We start from the raw sequence: 23,269 nt of genomic DNA on the forward strand, positions 1-23,269 counted from the left end.
ACCAGCTTGTTATCACGTCAAAACCACTGCAGATCCGATTAACTTTGGAAATATGAGAAATTGAGTAGAGAAAAGTATAGACACTTTACAATGTAGACATAGTGATACATGTTGCATTCGAGAGATGATGGAAAACTGCATCGAAAAGGATTAAACAGAAGATATATGGCTTATTTTTATTTTTTATTATTTTTTTTTTTTGAGACTAGAATCTAAGACGGAAAATGAGAGCAATGACATTGGACCAGTTGAAAGATGGATTAACAACTTAATAAATGTTAGCAGAGTAAAATGTCAGCCTGTAATGTTTTATGTTGTAATTGAGAAACAGGTGGTGATAGATGTACCCCTGTTTAAGTCTGAGAAAAAGACTTCATTTATTAATGACTCCATAAATACTGACAGAGGAACTGAATAAAGTATCAAAAATATATCGGATATGAAACTATAGTAGAGGAATATCATCATCATCATCATCATCATCGTTTAGCGTCCGCTTTCCATGCTGGCATGGGTTGGACGGTGCAACTGGGTTCTGGGAAGCCAGAAGGTTGCACTAGGCCCAGTCTGATCTGGCAATGTTTCTATAATATTTAAAAAAAAATATTGTCATAAATTGTATTCATATAATACAATAATAAATAACATGAGGGGAAAATAAAAGATTTGAAAATATTTATAGAATGGAAACTAGCTGAACTGAGTGAAGTAAATATATATGGATTAGTGAATTGGTAATAGAATAAGTAAAGTACTAGGCTTCCAGAGAATAAGTCCTGAGGTCGACTTTATTCAGATGAGAATTCAGTGATGGATTAAGTAAGCAAAAAATAACCTTGGTGATATTTTGGAAATAGAAAAAGCAAGTGTGAAAGGAATTAAGGAAATAACAAAGAAAGATACCTGGAGGCAAAACAAATATATTACAATACAGCATATAATAGAAGTGGCGAGTGATTGAAAAAGCATATAGTTCTTGGATTTGAGACAGTGTTAAAGAATCATGAAATAGACAATGCTAACTTGAAGAGTAATTTAAGAGAAACAACAAGAATGTATGGTTAATAGATTCAGCAGAAAACACGAGTGTACAATGAAAGCTATTTAAATGGGGGAAATGAAAAACAGACAAATATTTTAGTAGTCTAATAAAACAAAAGGAGTATCAATGCCAAGAGAAACAAATTAAAAATTAATATTACATATTTAGGAATAAGTATAGGAAAACAGACCACATAGTAGTCTAAACAGTGACAATCTTCTTGGATTTGTATTTTCTTGGTCATGTGTTAAGATGAGCAGGATATGATTAACTTTTTAATGTCCTACTTCTCCGTGCTTGCATGGGCCAGATGCAATTTGCCAAGGCAGATTTTCTACAACTGGATGCCCTTCCTGTCACTAACTCTTACCTCTTTCCAGGCAAGGTAATATTTCTGCATGGTTAGATGTGTTTCATAGAAGATAGATTTACAGCCATCACATGATGTCAAGACAAGGGTGCAGACAATCATACACATGTATGATGGGCTTCTTTCAGTTTCCATCAACCAAACCCACTCTCATGGCTTTGGTTTGCCTGAGGCTATAGTAGGAGAAACTTGTCCAAGGTGACACAGTGGGATTGAATGTGAAACCATATGGTTGGGAAGCAAGCTTCTTAAAAACAGTCATACCTGTGTCCAATATTCTTATTTAAAACCAGAGAAAATCTCGATTTAAAAGATACAATTCTAATGGTCCTTAATTTAAAACAAAAACCTACAGACTTTTGGAAGCCAGACTACAATGATACAGTAAACAGTCATATGCATCAGTACTTTCACTGTGAAGTTAGGCCAATGAGGTTCTTTTCAATAGATTGGGATGAAAACCGAAGAGACTGGTTTTTGCCCTTAACAACTCAGCAGAATTCATTGATCTCTCCCTCCTATAATGCCAAGATGAAGTAGCAAAAGATTATTTATTAAAAACATGAACCATGTTGTGTTAGACTCAACACATTCACATAATGATGCAATGTTGAGAGTCTGACAATAATTATTGTATTATATATATATATACCCAGACCTATTCCCTATTTTTTAGGAGGGGGTAACCACATCAAGCATTCCATTCATTTCCCAGCTCAAAGAGGCAAGCCGCGTCCTATGTTCGGGTCAAGGCATAGAACACAATCCCTGATATCAGCAGCAGGGCCCTATAGCATATGCTGGTTTACTCCTGCTGCATCATGCTGGTTCCATACCCCTTTGAGCAGCATCAATTCACTCATCCATCCATGAACACTCTCCAAGCTTTCCTATCTCACTCCGCCATCTCTAACCACCAAAGCTTTCCTCACTCCATCCATCCATCCACACAAACCGAGGTCTGCCTCTGGTTCTGCTGCCTACCACTTCTGCCTTCATCACACTCCTTACCATCTGCCACTCATCCATCCTCTCCTTGTGGCCAAACCACCTCAACATCCGTCTATCCATTTCGGTTGTTAGTTTTTCTCTCATTCCTGCTCACCTTTGCACCTCCTCATTCCTCATCCTATCCATCCATGCTACACCAACCATAGCCCTCAAACATTTCATCTCAAGCACATCTACTGTAGCACCAACAAAACTACATGACATAACATTCACTATAAAATACATTTCCTAACCGGTTGATGTTGAATGCATACATATATGATGAGGCAATACTGCAACGGTGAGTCAGAAAGAACCAAATTCCTGGTTCAGTAAGGTTTAATTCCACATAGTAACTCCACTTTAGGAGCCCAGTAAATGCTGGAAACTTGTTAACGAAGGTAGAGGCTATAAAAGATACAACATCAACTTGTACGTAATGAACTGTAAAAATGGGTTCAACACGGGGTCTAATTAAAGACAGGATAAAATAGAAGATGACTATTAGGTAGGCCTATCTAAACACACCAGTATAGAAAAACAGATGTTGAAATGGTGGTGATTGTCCCTCATTCATTTTGGTTTTTTAATATTTTCATGACTGAATACCATATTATTCTATGCATATTCCAGTATTTTTTAAAGAAATTATACATGCAGCTAATATATAAATTAATGGAAATAAACAATTATGTTATTCCCAAAGGAAATATTAATTTCCATTGCTAGTAAGTAAATCTGTTTAATTTGATACTTAAAAATAACATTAAATCTAAACTAATTTTATATAGAAAGTAAAATAATGAGATAGAATAAACAGTGGAGGTATGTGTGATGTTACATGAACTAATCTAAAATTACATTAAAAACATGTCCAAATTAGTGGTGCCACCGTTGATAGAGGAAGATTGTGGAAATCAGATAGCTGGCTCTGATCGTAGTTGAAGGGATTCTACAAATAATTTCAGAATCAACGTTTAATCTTATCAAGCTGCTAATAAGGAATCAAGCTATTCACCTTGTGAATCCAAAACAATTTCTTTTTCACGGACACATTGAGTAAAGTAAATATAGTTATTTCTATGCAACATTTATGGTTTCCTAATTTATGATAAATTAGAACAAACATAGATTTAATCCAAAATGTCAGACTTGTTGGCTCAAAGCTTTAACAAGGTCTACTGAAGAAGGAAAAATAGGAAAAGAAGGCATTCACTTAGGAAGTTATTAAGTGCTATGAAATGACTTTAAATTAATTAAATATGGTATCTATCCCGCGTCAGTGGCACATAAAAAGCACCATTCGAGCACGGTCAATGACAGTGCCACCTGACTGGCTCCTGTGCCAGTGGAATGTAAAAAGCACCATTCAAGTGTGGTCGATGACAGTGCCATCTGACTGGCTCCGGTGCCAGTGACATGCAAAAAGCACCATTGGACCGTGATTGATGCCAGTGCCGGCTGACTGGTTCTGTGCTGGTGGCACATAAAAAACACCATCTGCGCATGGTCGATGCCAGTGCTGTCTGACTGGTCCCATTTGAAAGCACCATTTGAGCATGATCTTTGCCAGTGCCACCTGACTGGCTCCTGTGCTGATGGTATGTAAAAAGCACCATTCGAGTGTGACTGATGCCAGTACTGTCTGACTGGCCCTCGTGCAGGTGGCACATAAAAATGTATCCACTACACTCTTGGAGTGGTTGGCATTAGGAAGAGTATCCAGCTGTAGAAACATTGCCAGATCAGATTGGAGCCTAGTGCAGCCTCCTGACTCACCAGCCCTCAGTCAAACCATCCAACCCATACCAGCATGGAAAGTAGATGTTAAATGATGATGATGATGTTATCTGTATTGGAGATAGTTACAAACACTATGTAAATTCTATGGAAAATTCATAAACCAATTTTGAGTGACAGCTTAAAAATTGTACTTAACAAAACAGTTTCTGTCAATATTGTCCTTGTAAAGAAGTGATTCAATACCATCAACAGGTCTTTAAAAAATTCTAAATGATATGAAAACCATATAGTTGTTTGCTAGACTAATTCATTGACACCATATATTTAATGGTATAGTCTACAGTTAGATAATTAATTTACAAGCACATATTGGATCTTCAGGTTTGCCTCAGTAGACCAGAATAGCTGTAGCCAAGAAACAGTTTGAATCTGAAAGAAGGTAAAAATCCAACAATATAGGTGCAGGTATGGCTGCGTTGTTAAGAAGCTCACTTTGAAACCACTTGGTTTATGGTTCAGTCCCACTGCATGGCAACTTGGGCAAATGTTTTCTATTATTGCCTTGTGAATGAATATGGTGAATGGAAATTGTGTGGAAGCCCACTGTGTGTGTGTGTGTGTGTGTGTGTGAGAGAGAGAGACAGTGGACACAAATGAAATAAAATGGGCACTCAACATATTTAGTAGGAGTTACATGTATTATTTAAAACAGTTTGATTCGATTCTTTGCTACTCCAAGTTTCGCAGGCACCTAACGGGAGCCTGACTTCTTCAGGCTTCTGGAATGCTGAATGCAACATTCCAAAACCCTGAAGAAGTCAGGCTCCTGTTAGGGGCCTGCAAAACTTGAAGTAACATGGAACTGAATCTAACTGTTTTAAATAATATATATCTATAAGAAAAATTTTATTATCACTAATTGTGAATGAGGGTCCCAAAGCACCTATATTGCAAGAAATAAGAGTTAAAAACTCTTAATACTGTAAGAAGCATGCAATATATATATATGTGTATATATATATGCACTGACACGGGAATTAACTGCCCCCATGAGTGTCTTTAGGATCACTAGACTAGATTAGTTTCACTCTTCCGTCAATGGCTTGTCAGTAGTGACTACTCAAATGCTCATGGGGTGGTTATCTCCCCTGTCAGTCTGTGTGTGTGTATGTATGTATGTATGTATGTATGTACGTATGTATATATATATATATATATAATATATATATATATATATATATATATATATATATATATATATACATATACATACATATATATATATACCAAGAAAATTAAGGGTTGTAGATCCAACCCACTAAGGGATAATACTTATCCAATATACTGTTGGTATAATACCCAATTATTAATACAAAAGTGTTTTTAATTGCAAGCAATAAACTTACTTATTGTATGAAATGGGTGAAAGTAAAGAAATATTTTACCATTAATTTATATTGCAAATAAGAAAATGGAGAAACAATTTAGTTGATTCATATATATATATATATGTATATAGGCGCAGGAGTGGCTGTGTGGTAAGTAGCTTGCTAACCAACCACACGGTTGCGGGTTCAGTCCCACTGCGTGGCATCTTGGGCAAGTGTCTTCTGCTATAGCCCCGGGCCGACCAATGCCTTGTGAGTGGATTTGGTAGACGGAAACTGAAAGAAGCCTGTCGTATATATGTATATATATGTATATCTGTGCGTGTTTGTGTGTCTGTGTTTGTCCCCCTAGCATTGATTGACAACCGATGCTGGTGTGTTTAGGTCCCCGTCACAGCGGTTCGGCAAAAAGAGACCGATAGAATAAGTACTAAAAGGTGGTGCTCCAGCATGGCCGCAGTCAAATGACTGAAACAAGTAAAAGAGTAAAAGAGTATATTGCATACTTCTTACAACATTAACAGTTTTTAACTCTTATTTCTTGCAATGGAGGTGCTTCAACACCTTCAGTCACAATTAGTGACGATAAAATACTTCTCCTTTGTGGTATTATATTGCACCTATCTGTTTTATATTCATTTTTACATGTGTATGATTTTGCATACAACTAGTCTTGGTTTGTTCATGTCCTTGTAATTTAGAAATTTTGGCTAAAGGGACCTATGGAATAAATTACCAGACTTAAAAACATAAGAGGTGAGATTGATTTGTTTGACTAAAACCCTCCTAGGCAGTGCCCCAGCATGGCCACAGACCAAAGGCTGAAATAAGTAAAAGTTAAAGAAAAAAAGAGAAAATACTTGAAATGCCTATGTAAAATATACTGCATCTATGCTAGCAGGGAGAACGAAAATAATTGTAAACCAGTATTACTAATGACAACTGTTTCGTTATTAATTAGTTCATTGTAGAAGATGAAGGTCAGTCCCATTAACCATTGTCTTTGTAGATTCATCCAGACAGATAAGGTCTAGTTTGAATGTCTCTAAGTCAATGCTGGCAGGAAAAGAGTGGGTAGAACAGGAATTATAGAGACTTGTAGTTGTGAAGAGGTAAGACTGGACAAACTTGTAGCAGACCCGTCATGACTGCTTGGGTTATCTCAGGGCTAAACATAAAAGGCCCGGAAGGGATGAAGAAAAGCAGCCATGATGCATGCACAAAACACAACAGCCCTTAACAGAAGTCATGAAAGGCATATAAGGAACCCGACTGACTGGACTCTTCCTCTTTTCCCTTTTGGGTAGTCAGCTCACCAATTGCCCACAGGTAGGACTGCTAGCTCTCTTTCTTTGCTTCGGGGCCCTACACATGGTGTTGAGATGCAGCTCTCACAGTAGGTACCTCCTGATGATATATTCACTCGCTCTTTTTTTGTTTATACGGTACATGTCAGAATGCCATAACATCTTGTAATGCATCTCCAACAAAATAAAAATTGTTATATTGAATGAGTGTTTATTCTTCATTTACACGCAGCCCACACCCAATCAGCACATTGCCAAACTAACAATGAAAACACTCGTATACTCACTAAAAACTGTATAGAACAGTGGTTCTTGACCAGGCTCCATAAGGCCCTTGGAGGTCCCCATAAGATTTTGTTGTTAAATTTTATGTGCAATAATTTAGTTATAATTTTACAATACACAAAATATTTTATACAACTTTTGATAATATTTAGTGGTAAAAATATAATAAGATTTTTTTTTATATGTTGAATGGCTTTCAGCAAAAACCTGAGTGAAATAGGAATCAAAGCAGGTCAATAGGCAAAAAATGGTTGAGAACCATAGATATAAAGTGTGGGGGGTTAGAGATGGTGAAAGTAAGAGAGACAAATACATTAAGGGGAAATGTGAACTGGCGTGAAGAGTAGAAGGTTTTATATGAACAGTAGATTAAGCTAATAGCTTCTGCCTTTTGCTTTGTAACCACAAACAAACAATAACAAGAGCACTCAGAGAGCACAAACTGCCGCCAAGGCAACACCAATGTCCTCTTAGCAGTTAGCCAGGGATGATTTTTAAAATGAGAATATCTGAAATAAACTTGACTGCTCTCACAGACAAGAAGACTAAGAATGAACCAGACTGCTCTCAAAAATTAAGTGAAAAAAACAGGAAAAGTAATCCAGGATCCTTGTCCGGTACTGGATCGATCCTAAAATCTAATCAGTTCATGCCAGTCACGAGGCCAAATATCCCTAAAAATTTCATCTGAATCCATCTGGCAGTTCTTGAGATATCTTGTCCATATACAAACAAACAAACATGACTGAAAACAATACCTCTGCCTTCGCTAAGACATAAGTAATAATCCCATAAGGTGGGTTGTGTGGAAGTTCTTATCTTGAGTCAAGTAAATAATAATTATAGTAAATATTAATTTTAACATAGTTAACCTACCCACTCCACCACTGGAAGATTAGTAAAGCACTACAGTTGATTGTGTAACCCTTGTGATACCAACCTGCTCAAGGCTGCTCTTAGATCTGTGATACAAACTTTATTTTTAACATGATCTGAATTAAAATCTTTCATCAAAATTCCATATTAATTTAGGTTCCAAACACCAGCTTAACAATAAAGCTGTTTTGTTAAACTCTTCATTATTTTCAGAATTAATTGAAACGAAATTGGTTTATTTCAGGAGAACTATGGTAACAAAAAATGTTAATTATGATAACCATCGCAGTACTCTGTCGGTTGCGATGACGAAGGTTCCAGTTGATCCGATCAACGGAACAGCCTGCTCATGAAATTAACGTGCAGGTGGCTGAGGACCCCACAGACATGGGTACCCTAAATGTAGTTCTCGGAGAGATTCAGTGTGACACAGAGTGTGATAAGGCTGGCCCCTTTGAAATACAGGTACAACAGAAACAGGAAGAAAGAGTGAGAGAAAGTTGTGGTGAAAGAGTACAGCAGGGTTCGCCACCAACCCCTGTCGGAGCCTCGTGCAGCTTTAGGTGTTTTTGCTCAATAAACACTCACAATGCCCAGTCTGGGAATCAAAACTGATCCTACGACTGTGAGTCCGCTGCCCTAACCACTGGGCCATTGCGCCTCCACTAATTACCATAAATGTGCACTGACAAGGGAAAACACTGAAGCTGGCATTTCAATAGAGATGGTAAATAATGATACTTTTACAGTTACTTTGGATATAATGACCGAGGACTTAAATGGATTCAAAGATATTAATAAATAACATTGCTTGGTGAACACTTACTTCTTTAGTTTTGTGCTTTTCTTGTTGGGTGCTTCAGCCAATACTGTGATGAAAATATCAATAATTTGACATCCATAGGTGTTATTCACAAGAAAGTCCCGACCATAAGCAGATGCTGCAATATCTATCAAAGAAAGACAGAAAAACAAAAAAATGTTTAATCATTATTCATTCATCAGTATTGGCAAAAAAATTGCTTTGTGGTTATTGTTCCAGCTTCTTATGTTTACAGTTTGAATCCTGCCAAAGTTTATTTCACCTTTCATTTATTTCAGGGTTGATAAAATTAGGTAACAGCCTAGCACTAGGGTTGATGGTATCGACTAACAATCTCTCCTCAAAATTTGCTAGCTTTGTGTCTAAATTGGAAACATTATTATTATGTTTAACAATAACAGCACAGGTCAAATAGTCCATCCCACTCAAAAGGTCCTTGAATAAGGGTTGTTTAAGAGTGAATAATGAAACACCCATGTTTCCAGGGATGAATTATTCAAACCCCCAATAATTCCTCTCAACACATGGCTATGATACTCCCCCACATAAATTAATATAAAGACATATCACTTAAAACATAACTTCAAATCTATAATTGAGGTTAAACTTCCTTTATATGTTGTTAAACATAATACGTTTGATAAAACACACTCATGCGAAATATTCGGTCAGCAAAAACTTACACAAAATCTAAATTCCAGCTAAATAGTCGTTACTATAAAAGTCTTCAATTTTAGTATTTTGTCACCATCACCGTAGTAGTAGCAGTAGTATAAGTAGTGGTGATATTTTGAATTACGTCTTATTTTTAAATCTCAGCACATTTTTTAAGTATTAAGAGCACAGTTGCTTATAAAAAAGAAAAAATTAAAAATTAAAATTGTTTGAAATAAAATGTTCTTATATATACTTTTTAGTTCTATAACAAGTTCATGCCATGCATATATGCATATTTTCATTCATAAATACCATTGTTTTTCATTATAATCCGTTCTTTGTTTAACAGAATCTAAGAAAGATTGAAAGGTCAACTTTTAAACTCTGATGGAAGTCAGATAAAACTACAAAATATTGAAAACCTAACATAGTGGTATGGCGGTGAAAGTAAACTTGTTCCCTGCTGTGAAAATTCCCACAGGAGTAAAAGTATTGCAGATTGTTTTGTCAACTGCTAAATACTTTTCGAAATTCAATGATTCAAAGGATTTTTTAAAGAGCATCTGGATTTGAAAGCTGATATGGAGCCCATGACTCAGCAATAATGTGTTACTTGATCGGTAAATATTGGAAAATAGAACTTGAGGGAATAACACTGATAACATTCATGTAATCAAGCAGAACTTCTAGATTTTTGTCATTTAGATCAACAATTTCCAAATTCTGGAGGTGAAGGATTCTTGCCAGATGCTAGAAAAAAATCCAGTATGGCTTAGGTACAGCCGTGTGGTTAAGAATCTCATTTTGCAACCATGTGGCTTTGAGTTCAGTTCCACTGTGCACCACCTTAGGTAAGTGTCTTCTCTACAGCCCCAGGCTGTCCAATGCTTAGTGATTGAATATGGTAGACAGAAACTGTGTGGAAGCCCAGTGTGTATGTATGTATATATAGTAGGCATCTGTCAGTCTTGAGAGGCCATGGATCTGCATCCAAAGAAATCGTGTCAGCTACTGATGGTGGTGCAGCGTCTGTCGTGGCTGTGCAGGCCCACATGGGAGTGGCAGTCACATATATAGTGACTGCATTTGACAGAACCCTCTGCCGGTACTGCTGATTTTTCCTTTCATCGAGTGTGCTTTTCTTTGATGGTGAGTACCTGTTTATCTTCCTCTCGCTTCATTCCCTTTCGCAGTATTTGCTCCCAGTGTGGGCGATCATTTGCAACCACCTTCAATCTCAGGATGTCCAGATCAGGCGACTTCATCATCTCTCTTACAGACATCTTTGAAACAAAGATGAGGTCGTCCTCGTGCCAGTAGCCAATTCCTCATACTGGAGGTCTTTTGGGATCCTTCCATCTGGCATGCGATGAACATGACCGAGCCAGCACAAACAACGCTGCTGGAGCAAGATGTGTATGCTAGGTATCTTGGCTCGGTTGAGGACTTTGGTGTTGGTGATGAGGTCAGTCCATTTGATGTCCAAGATGTGTCTTAAATTACAAAGGTGAAAGACATTGAGACACCACTCTTGTCCAGAGTAGAAGCTCCATGTCTCACTGCCATAAAGTAACATACACATACACACACACATATATATATATATATATATATATATGAGAAGACCTGTCAAGCTAAGTGAAATCAGAGTCATGGCCAATGCAAGTGTCACATAACTGGCATGAAAAAAAGCACTCTTCAAACAATGGGCGATATGCCGTTCTTGGCATTAGGAAGGGCATCCAGCCATAGAAACCATGCCAAAACAGACTATTGAAACTTATCAAACCATCCAACCTGTACCAGTATAGAAAACGGACGTTAAATGATGATATGATTATTAAATACTAAAAGGACAGTAATTATAGGATAATTAAGAAAGTCAAAAGATTTGTTATTAAAATTCTTTTGATTGGCAATATAACACAAGAGCATGTAGAAACTTTTGTGAATGCTGTGATTGATAAATAAAATAATGATGGTTCCGGGTTCAGTCCCACTGCGTGGCATCTTGGGCAAGTGTCTTCTGCTATAGCCCCGGGCCGACCAATGCCTTATGAGTGGATTTGGTAGACGGAAACTGAAAGAAGCCTGTCATATATATAACCCATGCTAGCATGGAAAACGGACGTTAAACGATGATGATGATGATGATGTATGTGTGTGTTTGTGTATTTGTCCCCCTAGCATTGCTTGACAACCGATGCTGGTGTGTTTACGTCCCTGTCACTTAGCGGTTCGGCAAAAGAGACCGATAGAATAAGTACTGGGCTTACAAAGAATAAGTCCTGGGGTCGATGTGCACGACTAAAGGCGGTGCTCCAGCATGGCCACAGTCAAATGACTGAAACAAGTTAAAAAAAAAAAAAAGGCTTTTCAACATTTGTTTGTTTATTCTTATTGGCTGCAAATTTATTCCAGTAAAGAATTTTTCTCCTCCTATAAAAAGACACTGACAAATAAAAAAAAAAAATTCTGTTGCCAAAGAAAATGAAATGATTAAAATCCAACCAGTACTAAGTATTAATGAACGTAGCTTGGTGAATTTAGATGGCTCTTACAACAGCAAATGTTTCAAAATATCAGTGAAAAGTTTTTTGCCGGTTTTGTTGTATGAAATACAACACAAGTGATAACAGCAACAAATTGGTAATTTTTGAATTATGTTCTGATAAAAGTCCTTTCATGTGTTATCAAACAGGAAAATGGGTGTTTGATTTACATTGAAGTCGACTGACAATTTGATATATCAAATAAGTATTGTGTATCTAATAAGTTTCAGGATTTACTACCAAAACTTCTGCAGAATATGCACAAATTTTGCAAAGCGTTGCAACATTTTTTTCAAAACTCACTGTAAAGAGAGAAAAATCTTTTGTTCCCATCAAAAGTGGTAGTTCTTGAAATTTATCTCATCCCAATTAACTGCAATACTAATTGTCTTACCAAGATAGAGTAACTATCTGTGCCAGCAAGCCATCTGACAGTCTATTATCACCAGGGCAAGGCAATATATGATGTCACTTACTGCAAACTATTGGTAAACAGGAACCTAATTGTCAATGTAGTATTTATTGTATCTTTCGTTGCTGTCTGCACTGGCCATTTCCTGTTCCCAGCTGCGAACTCTTGTATAGTAGATACATATTCATCTGTAAAGTGGTTGGTGATAGAAAGGGCCTAAACTGGAATGCACAGGACATGTGGTCCTTCAATCCATTTAGGTGGACAATAACTCCAAATGTGAATTGAGTCAGACTATGACAATCCATTCAACTCATGCTAACATGGAAAATAGACTAAAAATTTATACACACACATACAAACTTTTACAAAGGAAAGGTTGATTGTGACTTCAAAGTTTTGGCTTGTTCACCTTCATTATACAATGCTTTACACGAGCTCTTTTTGGTTTTATATAGTCTGTGGCAAGATTTTTTTTTCTTTGTGGGTAGGTGGAGTTATTGGGGAAGTAGTTGTATAAAAAAAGGGGAGACAGAGGAGGAGAGGAGATAATAATAATAATAATAATAATTACTTCTACAACAGGCACAAGGCCTGAAATTTTGGAGGAGGGGTATAGTCAGTTACATCGATCCCAGTGCTCCACTGGTACTTATTTCATTGAGCCCAAAAGGATGAAAAGGCAAAGTTGACCTCAGTGGAATTTGAACTCAGAATGTAATGATGGGTGAAATACCGCTAAGCATTTTGTCCAGTGTGCTAATGATTCTGCCAGCAAAGTCGACCCCAGTGGAATCTGAACTCAGAATGTAAGGATGGATGAAATGCTGCCAAGCATTTTTGCCAGCAAGCTAATGGTTCTGCCAAATGCCACCTTATAATAATAATAATAATAATAATAATAATAATAATAATAACAACAATGATAATAATAATAATAATCCTTTCTATTATATGCACAAGGCCTGAATTTTGGGGGTAGGGGGCTGATCAATTACATTAACCCCCAGTGCATAACTGGTACTTATTTCATCGAACCTGAAAGAATGAAAGGCAAAGCTGACCTTGGCAGAATTTGAACTTAGAATGTACTGACAGACAGTGTGCTGCTAAGCATTTGGTTTGGCATACTCGTGATCTTTAACCATGATAATAATAATGGTAAAGAAAGTGGCAGGGGAGAGGGGATTGAAGGACTATAAGTTTAAAATGTGTGCATTTGAGTAAACAAATGTAAGTAAAAATTACACAATACATTAAGCAGAGTTTATAATATATTTATCAAAATCAGATTTTCACACTATGTCGTCAGTAAAAGCATTTACCTGTAATTAGAGACATATACATGTGTGTATGTATGCATGTTTATACACACACACACAACACACTATATTGATTCTATTTGATCTGCATGACTTCTGCTACAAACCAGTATAAATATTATGTTGTGTTTACATAAATTTTGATCCAGTAAAGTAAATTCCATTACTGTAGTAAACACATTTTCTCATATGCATAGATATAAAACTTGAACTCTTCAATTTTCTATCATTTTTCAAAAAACTGACCTGTGCTGTAGACAATAATAATAAAATAATTATTTATGCTAAAGAAAGAAATATTTATCCGATCTAATGAAAAACTTTTACAAGCCTTTGTCATAAAAAGGAAGATTCTTTTATTAGAAAGTGATGTGTGGTATTCTCTGGAGAAAAATCCAAGATGTTCAAATGCTGAGGTTGTTGGGGATTATGCAGCAAATAGTAAAAGAATAGGATTCAGTGTGAAGTGATATTCACATAGTAAATGAAGTCACTGTTGGTCCAGGAGGAAAGACCATTCTGATATTGTTCTTGTTAATACAGTTCTATATTTAAGAGATGAGGAACTATGTACCTTATTTATATTATTTACATTTGACAGATATTTGCCCTCATCTTGTTTGTTGCTAACACGTTTCAGCTGATATACCCTCCAGCCTTCATCAGGTGTCTTGGGGAAATTTCGAACCTGGGTTCTCATTATGATATTATTATTCAGGTCACTGCCTGGAATTGAACTCAGAATCTTGGGGTTAGTAGCCCGTGCTCTTAACCACTATCCCATATGCCCATGGTATTTCAAAGTATCTAAGGCAGTGAGGGGACAGAATCGTTAGCATGCCGGGCAAAATGCTCAGTGGTATTTCATTTGTCTTTACATTCTGAGTTCAAATACTACCAAAGTCAAATTTGCCTTGGTCGATGTCATTGACTTACCCCTCCCCCGAAATTGCTGGCCTTGTGTCAAAGTTTGAAATCAATATTTCAAAGTCTCTAATCATATCTTTAGTGGTTTATGTTATATTTCACATGCTATCTCTCTGCCATTAGTCTTCAAACATTTTCTAAAAAAACTGCTCAAATCTTAAAGCTAGATTTACAAATTTGATAATCCACTAAACTCACCATAACATTTATTGCAATTCTTTCATCAAATTAGTTTCATATTGAAGTATCAAGTTTCTCTTTCTCTATTATTCTCTTTTCTTTTCTATTCCAGGCACAAGGCCCGGAATTTTTGGGGAGGGGGCCAGTCAATTAGATCAACCTCAGTATGCAAACGGTACTTAATTTATCGACCCTGAAAGGATGAAAGACAAAGTCAACTTTGGCAGAATTTGAACTCAGAATGTAAAGACAGACGAAATACCTATTTCTTTACTACCCACAAGGGGCTAAACACAGAGAGGACAAACAAGGACAGACAAATGGATTAAGTTGATTATATTGACCTCAGTGCATAACTGGTACTTATTTAATTGACCCAAAAAAATGAAAGGCAAAGCCGACGTCGGCAGAATTTAAACTTAGAACGTAGTGGCAGATGAAATACCGCTAAGCATTTCGCCCGGCGTGCTAACAATTCTGCCAGCTCAATGCCTTTTCCTGCCAGCTCGCCGCCTTAATTCATTATTCTCTTTCAACAGAGGACTGTCATTGAATCAATTCATGAATGAATCTTTCAAGCGTTTAGGTACATGAAGTAACTGACACTTCTTGTTCACAAGGTCTGCCATTCTAGTAGGGCAAAATATCTCCCCAACAGAGTCAAACTTTTTGGAAGGTATAATTAAAAGAAATGTAGCAGATGCAAATCCAAAGAACTTGACAGCACTGATAATAAGATCTTCCAACAACTTAAGTGGAATAATTCAAAGTAAACATCAACTCTACTAATCCCATCCAGTTATCCTTAGATTAGGAATACCTCAAAAAATTTGCCATCTCCTCTCAATTACACAAAAGTATAAAGTTTCTGTTACGTTCTCATTAGCAGTGAAGGAGTGATGCAGTTGTTTTATTTTACGAAAATAAGGATATCGAAAGAAAAATATATAGCATATCACTGACTGAGGATAGGGTAATTCATTAGAGATTATTTCCCAACCATTTAAAATTTTAATTCATCAATTACATCATCATCATCATCGTTTAACATCAGCTTTCCATGCTGGCATGGGTTGGATGGTTTGATTGAGGGCTGGCAAGCCAGAAGGCTGCACCAGGGGGACAAATCAGATCTGGTAACGTTTATACAGCTGGATGCCCTTCCTAAAACCAACCACTCTGACAGTGTAGTGAGTGCTTTTTACATGTCCCTGGCACAAGAGCCAGTCAGGCGGCACTGGTGACGACCACGTACGAATGGTAATTTTTATGTGCCAATGGCACGGGGAGCCGGTCAGCTGGCACTGGTATCGACCACACTCGAATGGTGCTTTTTACATGTCACCGGCACTGACATTGACCATGCTTGAATGATGCTTTTTACGTGCCACTGGCATGGGTGCCAATCAGGTGGTACTGTCATCGGCTACAACAACAACTTCACTTGCCTCAACAGGTCTTTGCAAGCACAATTTATTGCCCAATGATTGAAGGGTACTCTTAAATGGGCTGGTTATACTGCACTGGCAAAGGTCACAGTTACAGTCTCACTTGGCTTGCCGGGTCTTCTCTTGCACAGCATATTTCCAAAGGTCTTGGTCACTTGTCATTATCTTGGTGAGGCCCAACGTTCGAAGGTCATGCTTCACCACCTCATCCGAGGTCTTCCTGAGTCTACCTCATCCCAATTTAAATATACGTTGCTAATTTTTCGTAGCATTTTTGGCATTAGATGAGGACTCTTCTTATTAACTGATATGTTGCATTAGCAAAAGAGTGGAACTTAATAGCCAAGAATAGTTAAAGCCAGACATTAATGGCTTTAGTTTAATTTCCTCAAAAAAAAAAAAAAAAAAGGATTTGGACACTGAGAACAATAAAATTACCTGCATATAGTGTAGGTGCAAGCACAGGCATGTGTGCAGAGGATGCAAGAACACCCAATAAAATTTTTGTGGGGGTGCAAAATCAAAATTTGTACCCCTACTTATTTTTCTCAGGTTTAGAAAACAGTGAGTAAAAAGGGATCTGTAAGAAGTACCTTGAATTAGTTTCTTCTCAAGGAGCAAAAAAACCCCCCAAAAAACATGACCTTGTTTGTAAAACATTTTGAGCTTGGGTTTCAACCCCTGAAACAAATTTTGTTCCTGAACCAGTGGGTACAAGTATGGCCGTGTGGTAAGGAAGCTTGCTTTTCAACCATATGGTTTGGGGTTCAATTCCACAGCATGGCAGCTTGAGCAAATTGAGTGGATTTGGTTGATGGAAACTGTAAGAAGCTTGTCATATGTCTGTGCGTAGCCATGTCTTAACATGTCATAATTGTAAATGAACATCATTATCATACAAGCAATGCCATTCATTTCCAGTCAGGCTATAGGGAAACCTTTCCTTGCTTAAAAACAAGTGAAGGATTGTGACAGGAAGCACATCCAGTCGTAGAAGATTTACATCAACACTTTCTGTCTGACCCATGCAAGCATGGAAAAGTGGATGTTAAATGATTGCATTTAGTTTTATGGAAGTGATTGTGCTATTGTTGGGGTCAAATTCACTGATCCCTTAGCCACGTTTCTTCAACAATTTTATCAGGTGATGAAAACTTGAGTTAAACAAATTTACAGACCTTAACTGATAGAGTTTCCCTTGAGTAATTTTGAGCGTACATATGATCAAAAATGTTCCAGCTGTGACCATCTGTTTATTCATACACATTGCAATTAGGGATGAATTATCTAAAATACCCTTTCTTTCTTCAAGATGGTAGGATGTGATTAGAAAGAGATTTAGTTGATACTGTTAGCAGATCTTGTAACTATATATAGAGGCCCCTTTACTGGATCATCAATCACTATTTCATCATCATCATTGATGTCCTCCTTCCATGGGCTGGATGGTTTGATGGGAGCTGGCCAGTAGGGAGCAAGCACCATGCTTCTGTGTCTGTTTTGGCATGGTTTTTATGGCTGGATGCCCTTTCTAATACCAACCACTCCATAGAGTGGGCTGAATGCTTTTTATGTGATACTTGCACATGTGAGGCCAGTTTTGGCATGGTTTTTACAGCTGGATTCCCTTCCAAATGCCAACCACTTTACAGTGTGGACTGGGTACTTTTTAAGTGGCACCTGCACTGGTGTGGTCATCAAGTGACTTTGTAAGACAAAAAGGGGACATTGGGGGAGGTGATCTTGTGTCAGATGATGGAAGATTAGAGTGTGACAGAGAGGCAGAAACAGTCCCAAATCAGCATTGAGAGAGCAAACATGATGAAAGACTTCCAAGCCATGACATCACATCGTTTCTGTATTATCCAGTGTACCCTTTTGTGAAAATACTAGGGTATGGCTTAAGGAAACTTTGGCTGCTATTTCTAGCATACCAAGTAGCCATCTGGAGGTTCCGTTAGCTCATCCTTTCCTAGTAAATTTGAATGGTAAGCACCGAATGAGAAACTGAGAGGAGGCCTCGTTATTCTTCTTTCTATGATAATGGCTTACATGCTGATAAGAGAACTACTCTCTAATGCCTGGATTGAACTAGCTTCAGCTGTTAATTTCCACTCCTTTGTTCACACTGCTCATCAGTTATTTAATTGCTTTATAAATAGTTTAAAATATCTGCATTAATAACACTGAAATAGCTGGCTTCTCTGCTTACCTTATTTTCCAATGTAATAAGCCGTTATATCAAGATACCTAATAGTTTTGGATATTTTGCCAAAATTTTAGCAGCTTAGTCATAGTCCATCTCATCTTACTTCATAAATATCCAAACTTCTCACTGTTATCACAACGAACACTGAGAATATTATTTAATACTAGATTACTTGTGACCCGTTGGGTCACCTGGAAAGTCTGAGTTTCCCAGCAACGGAGTTTTGTTTTGTGGGATTTTTTCTTTTCTAGGTTATTTCACATGCTTTCAATGAATGTGACATCGAAATCACGTGTAAATGGCTCCTTTCCCCAGAAAAGGAAAGATTTGGCTGCTATTTCTTGCAAGCCCTGCTACCATGTAACAGGTATTTCGGGTCCCTGATCGCAAATAACTGTTATGTGGTAGCAGGGCATGCTAGGAATAGTAGCCAAATCTTTGGAGCCGAGATACGTTGAATGCACTCGAAAAATTTTTTATAATGGTATTCCCTTGGGGTGATCTTTCGCTTTGACTCTCAGAACTGTCATCTGGATCAGTTGGTTTTGTTCATTAATTTCTGTAAATTGTTTTAAAGTAAAAGAGAGGAGAAAGTGAAAGATGTACGAACGTGTATATGAAATGGACGTGTGTGTGTGCATGTGTGTGAGAGAGAGAGTGTGCCATGTATGTTCCACACATACATGAGCTTGCTTACCAACCACATGGTTCTGTGTTCAGTCCCACTGCGTGGCAGCTTGGGCAAGTGTCTTCTACTACAGCCTTGGGCCGACCAAAGCCTTGTGAGTGGATTTGGTAGACAGAAACTGAAAGAAACCTGTCGTATATATGTATATGTATATATGTATATGTGTGTGTGTGTGTGTTTGTGTGTCTGTGTTTGTCCCCCACCAACATTGCTTGACATGCAATGCTGGTGTGTTTACATCCCCGTAACTTAGCAGTTAGGCAAAAAGAGACTGATAGAATAAGTACTAGGCTTACAAAGAGTAAGTCCTGGGGTCAATTTGCTCGACTAAAAAAGGTGGTGCTCCAGCATGGTCACAGTCAAATGACTGAAACAAGTAAAAGAATAAAAGAAAAAGACAGTATACTTCACATCTCTTCGAGTAGTATATCACCTGGGAAACAACCTTCTAAGCAATTCCTTTTAGGTTTTCCTAACTCCTCTACCAAAAGCACAAGAATAACTAAAAAGAGTGCAGTCCACTTCGGCTGGCTTATTTTTGGAGTAGTATTTTATATATGTATTACTGTGTGCTTTTGTCTTTTGACAGGGTGGGGTGGAGACAAACTCAGAGACTGCCTTGGGAAACACAAACTCAAGTTACATTACTGATTGTAATTACTTTCAACTATCAACTTACAAAACTCTTTCACTCAGATTGCATTATTCAATCAAATTATATGTCAATATCAATGTGGTTAACTCAACCACATACATCACCTGCTGTTTTTGCTTCCTGATGTCATATTAAAGTCTCTTGTACTTAAACTTCCTGGTAAGTTAATTAACATAACACATTTGACAAACCAACTGGCTGCACTCAACCTGTTTCCATTGCTTGAGAATATTTGCATTAACTGTCCATGTTTCCCTGCCATACTGCAAGACATTTTATATACATGCTTCAAACAGGCAACCATTTTATAAAGAGACAAAAACTCTAGTGACAGTAACCTAAACCTTAACTATCGCAAATTGAACACTATCACAAACTCTCCTTCCAGAACTGCATTAAAATGCCACTCAAATAAGAAAACATGGTTGGCATCCTTACTGTCTCGGGAGACAATGGAGTTGCGCATAAAGTAGTCTAGTCCGGCTTTTATATTTCATGTCCTGATACATTTCCTGCTAAAAAATCCTCCGCATCAAATGGCAGAATCATATCCCCAACAAAGATGTCCTCAGGCAAGCAGGAATACCAAGCATGTTTGCACTCCTCACACAAAGACGTATGAGATGGCTTGGGCATGTTAGCCGTATGAAAGATGGCAGAATCCCCAAGGACATACTCTACGGAGAGCTTGCTAGGGGTTACTAGGTCTGTAGGTAGACCGATCTTACGTTACAAGAAAACATAGGATCACTGCTATTAAGAGAACTGACCGCTGTCCATTCTTGAGTCAACCTGTACTCCCCACACCCCTCAAGTTTTGGTTTCATATCTCTCATCATATAAGATCATAACTGTAGCACACCTTTTTGCTCTCTCTCTCTCTCTCTCTGTACGATGCCTACAAGTGTTGGTGATCATGGATCTCCATGCCAGAGTCTGACAATTCAAGATTCTTCAAGGAAAGATGCAGATTTCAACCAGTTTATTTGGTTTACTCTGCAGGTTCCCTGAGGCACAAAGTCTATTTAATCCTTAGGCAGCAGGAAATGATTCACAACATCAAAGCTTATCCACACACTAGTGGGCCTGTCAGGTATATTTAGGGGCCAGTCCTTCTCCAAGTCCAGTATGCCTCAGTCACTGAGTCATCTTCTGCTTTTTGACCCATAATCGAGGCTCTTGACAGATAGTGCTAAGGCCAAAGCAAATCTGGGAGTAGTGGTGACTAAATACTAATTCCATCCTTCCTCAAACTCCTGAACTCCCAAGTTGAATACAATTCTATACTTAAGAGATGAGGAATTATGTACATTATTTACAGGATATTTGTCCTCATCTTGTTTGTTGCTAACACAACATTTCAGATGATATACCCTCCAGCCTTCTTCAAGTATCTTGTGGAAACTTCGAACCTGGGTTCTCGTTCCTAGGGTATTTTTTCGATGTTATTATTATTATTATTATTATTGTTAGTGTTCAGGTCACTGCTTAGAATTGAACTCGGAATCTATGCCCATGGGCACATGGGCATAGCGGTTAAGAGTGCGGGCTACTAACCACAAGATTCCGAGTTCGATTCAATGCAGTGACCTGAACACTAATAATAATAATAATAATAATAAAAGTAACATTGAAAAATACTTTAGGAATGAGAAACCAGGTTCGAAATTTCCACAAGACACCTGAAGAAGGCTGGAGGGTATATCAGCCGAAATGTTGTGTTAACAACAAACAAGATGAGGACAAATATCCGTCGAATGTAAATAATGTTCCAAGTTGAAGCCTCACTACTGGATGCAGTTTAATCTCTTTCCTAAGACATAATTTTCATTAATTTCATGAAAATAAATTCCTACTAGCTTCCATTCTGTATTTAACTGATACTGTTAGTTTTTTGTGATAACTGCCAACAACTAACATCATTTGGCATTGCCATATTCATTTACAGATCCTTTTACTTAAGCTCATTCTTTCAAATTTCTTTTTTTATTCTTATTTCTCTTGTTTATAGCTCAAAAATGTTGAACTCTTAAAAATGGGTTTTGTTATACAAAACATGAAGTCCAATAAAATAAAATAAATGCCTGAAAATGCAACACACACACAAAAGTTTATGGGAACTTTCTACAATCAAAATATAAATATATACCAAGAATACTATTTTAAATACATTTCTCAATTTTCTAATTAGTTCATAGAAAAGATGAACCATTATTAAGCATGATACTAAGATGGTGAGCTGAAAGAATTGTTAGAGTTGGACAAAGTGCTCAGCAATATTTCTTCCAACTCTAAGGTGGCGAGCTGGCAGAAACGTTAGCATGCTAGGTGAAATGCTTAGTGGTATTTTGTCTGTCTTTATGTTCTGAGTTCAAATTCTGCTGAGGTCAACTTTGCCTTTCATCCATTTGGGGTTGATAAATTAAGTACCAGTTGCATACTGGAGGCAATCTAATCAACCGACCCCTCCCCCCAAATTTCAGGCCTTGAGCCTAGAGTAGAAAAAAATATTTCTTCTAACTTTTTATGTCCTGAGTTCAAATTTCACTGAGACTGACTTTACCTTTCATCTTTTCGGGGTCAGTAAAATAAGCACCAATTGAACACTAGGGTCACTCCCCTAAAATTGTTGCCTGTCTGCCAAAATTTGAAACCATTAAGTATGACTACATCTAGATTAACTCTTAGAGTTAAAACTTGACGAATCCTTTCTACCATAGGGCACAAGGCCTGGAATTTGAGGGGAGGGAACTAGTCAATTACATCGACCCCAGTGAGTCACTGATACTTGATTTATTGGCTCCAAAAGGATGAAAGGCAAAGTTGACCTCAGCAGAATTTGAACCCAAGCGACAGGTGAGATACCACTAAGCATTTTGTCCAGCGTGCTAACGATCGTTAAGACAAATGAAAACAGTAAAAGAAATGGAAAGCTTTCTTAAAAAGCGCATAGGAAAAGAAAAAGAATGAAAGAAATAAAATAACAGCTAGGATAAAAAAAATTCAAATAAAATGCAAAAGGTGATAAAAAAAACAGAGAAAGGATCAATATTCAAAGAATGACAAGGTGTAAAAATATATCATTATTGAGTTAAATTAATTGAGATTGAGTTATTTCTCATAGACTGTCAAGTATTGCTGAAATGATCTTTCTGACAGGAGCTGAGTCATATATTAATGAAAGATTAGAAAAAGTTTGCCTGCAGTATATCAATGTGATGTTTAACCCCGAACATTTTAGGAATGTGTCAGTTTGTAAGAGATTGATAGTTAGCAACCTAAAATTGAACCTGGGCAGTCTCAATTGCTGTTAAGTTCACATTAGTGGCATTGCTCTGTTAGTGTGAAGTATTTTTGTATTATGTATGGATAGTATGTGTTTTATATGCCAATGA

The 23,269-nt window shown here is 37.3% G+C and overlaps 1 protein-coding gene across 1 annotated transcript in view; it reads right to left on the reverse strand.

Moving 5' to 3' along the window:
• Nucleotides 1–23,269, reverse strand: part of LOC118763576 (heat shock factor 2-binding protein-like) — a 342,154-nt gene that overhangs the window by 37,167 nt on the left and 281,718 nt on the right. The window contains exon 7 of the mRNA XM_036503167.1: nucleotides 8,828–8,951. Coding sequence (XP_036359060.1) covers nucleotides 8,828–8,951 — 124 coding nt within the window. The remainder of the gene's footprint in view (nucleotides 1–8,827; nucleotides 8,952–23,269) is intronic.

The sequence above is a fragment of the Octopus sinensis genome, linkage group LG5, assembly GCF_006345805.1.
Source record: "Octopus sinensis linkage group LG5, ASM634580v1, whole genome shotgun sequence".
NCBI classification, from domain to species: Eukaryota; Metazoa; Mollusca; class Cephalopoda; order Octopoda; family Octopodidae; genus Octopus; species Octopus sinensis.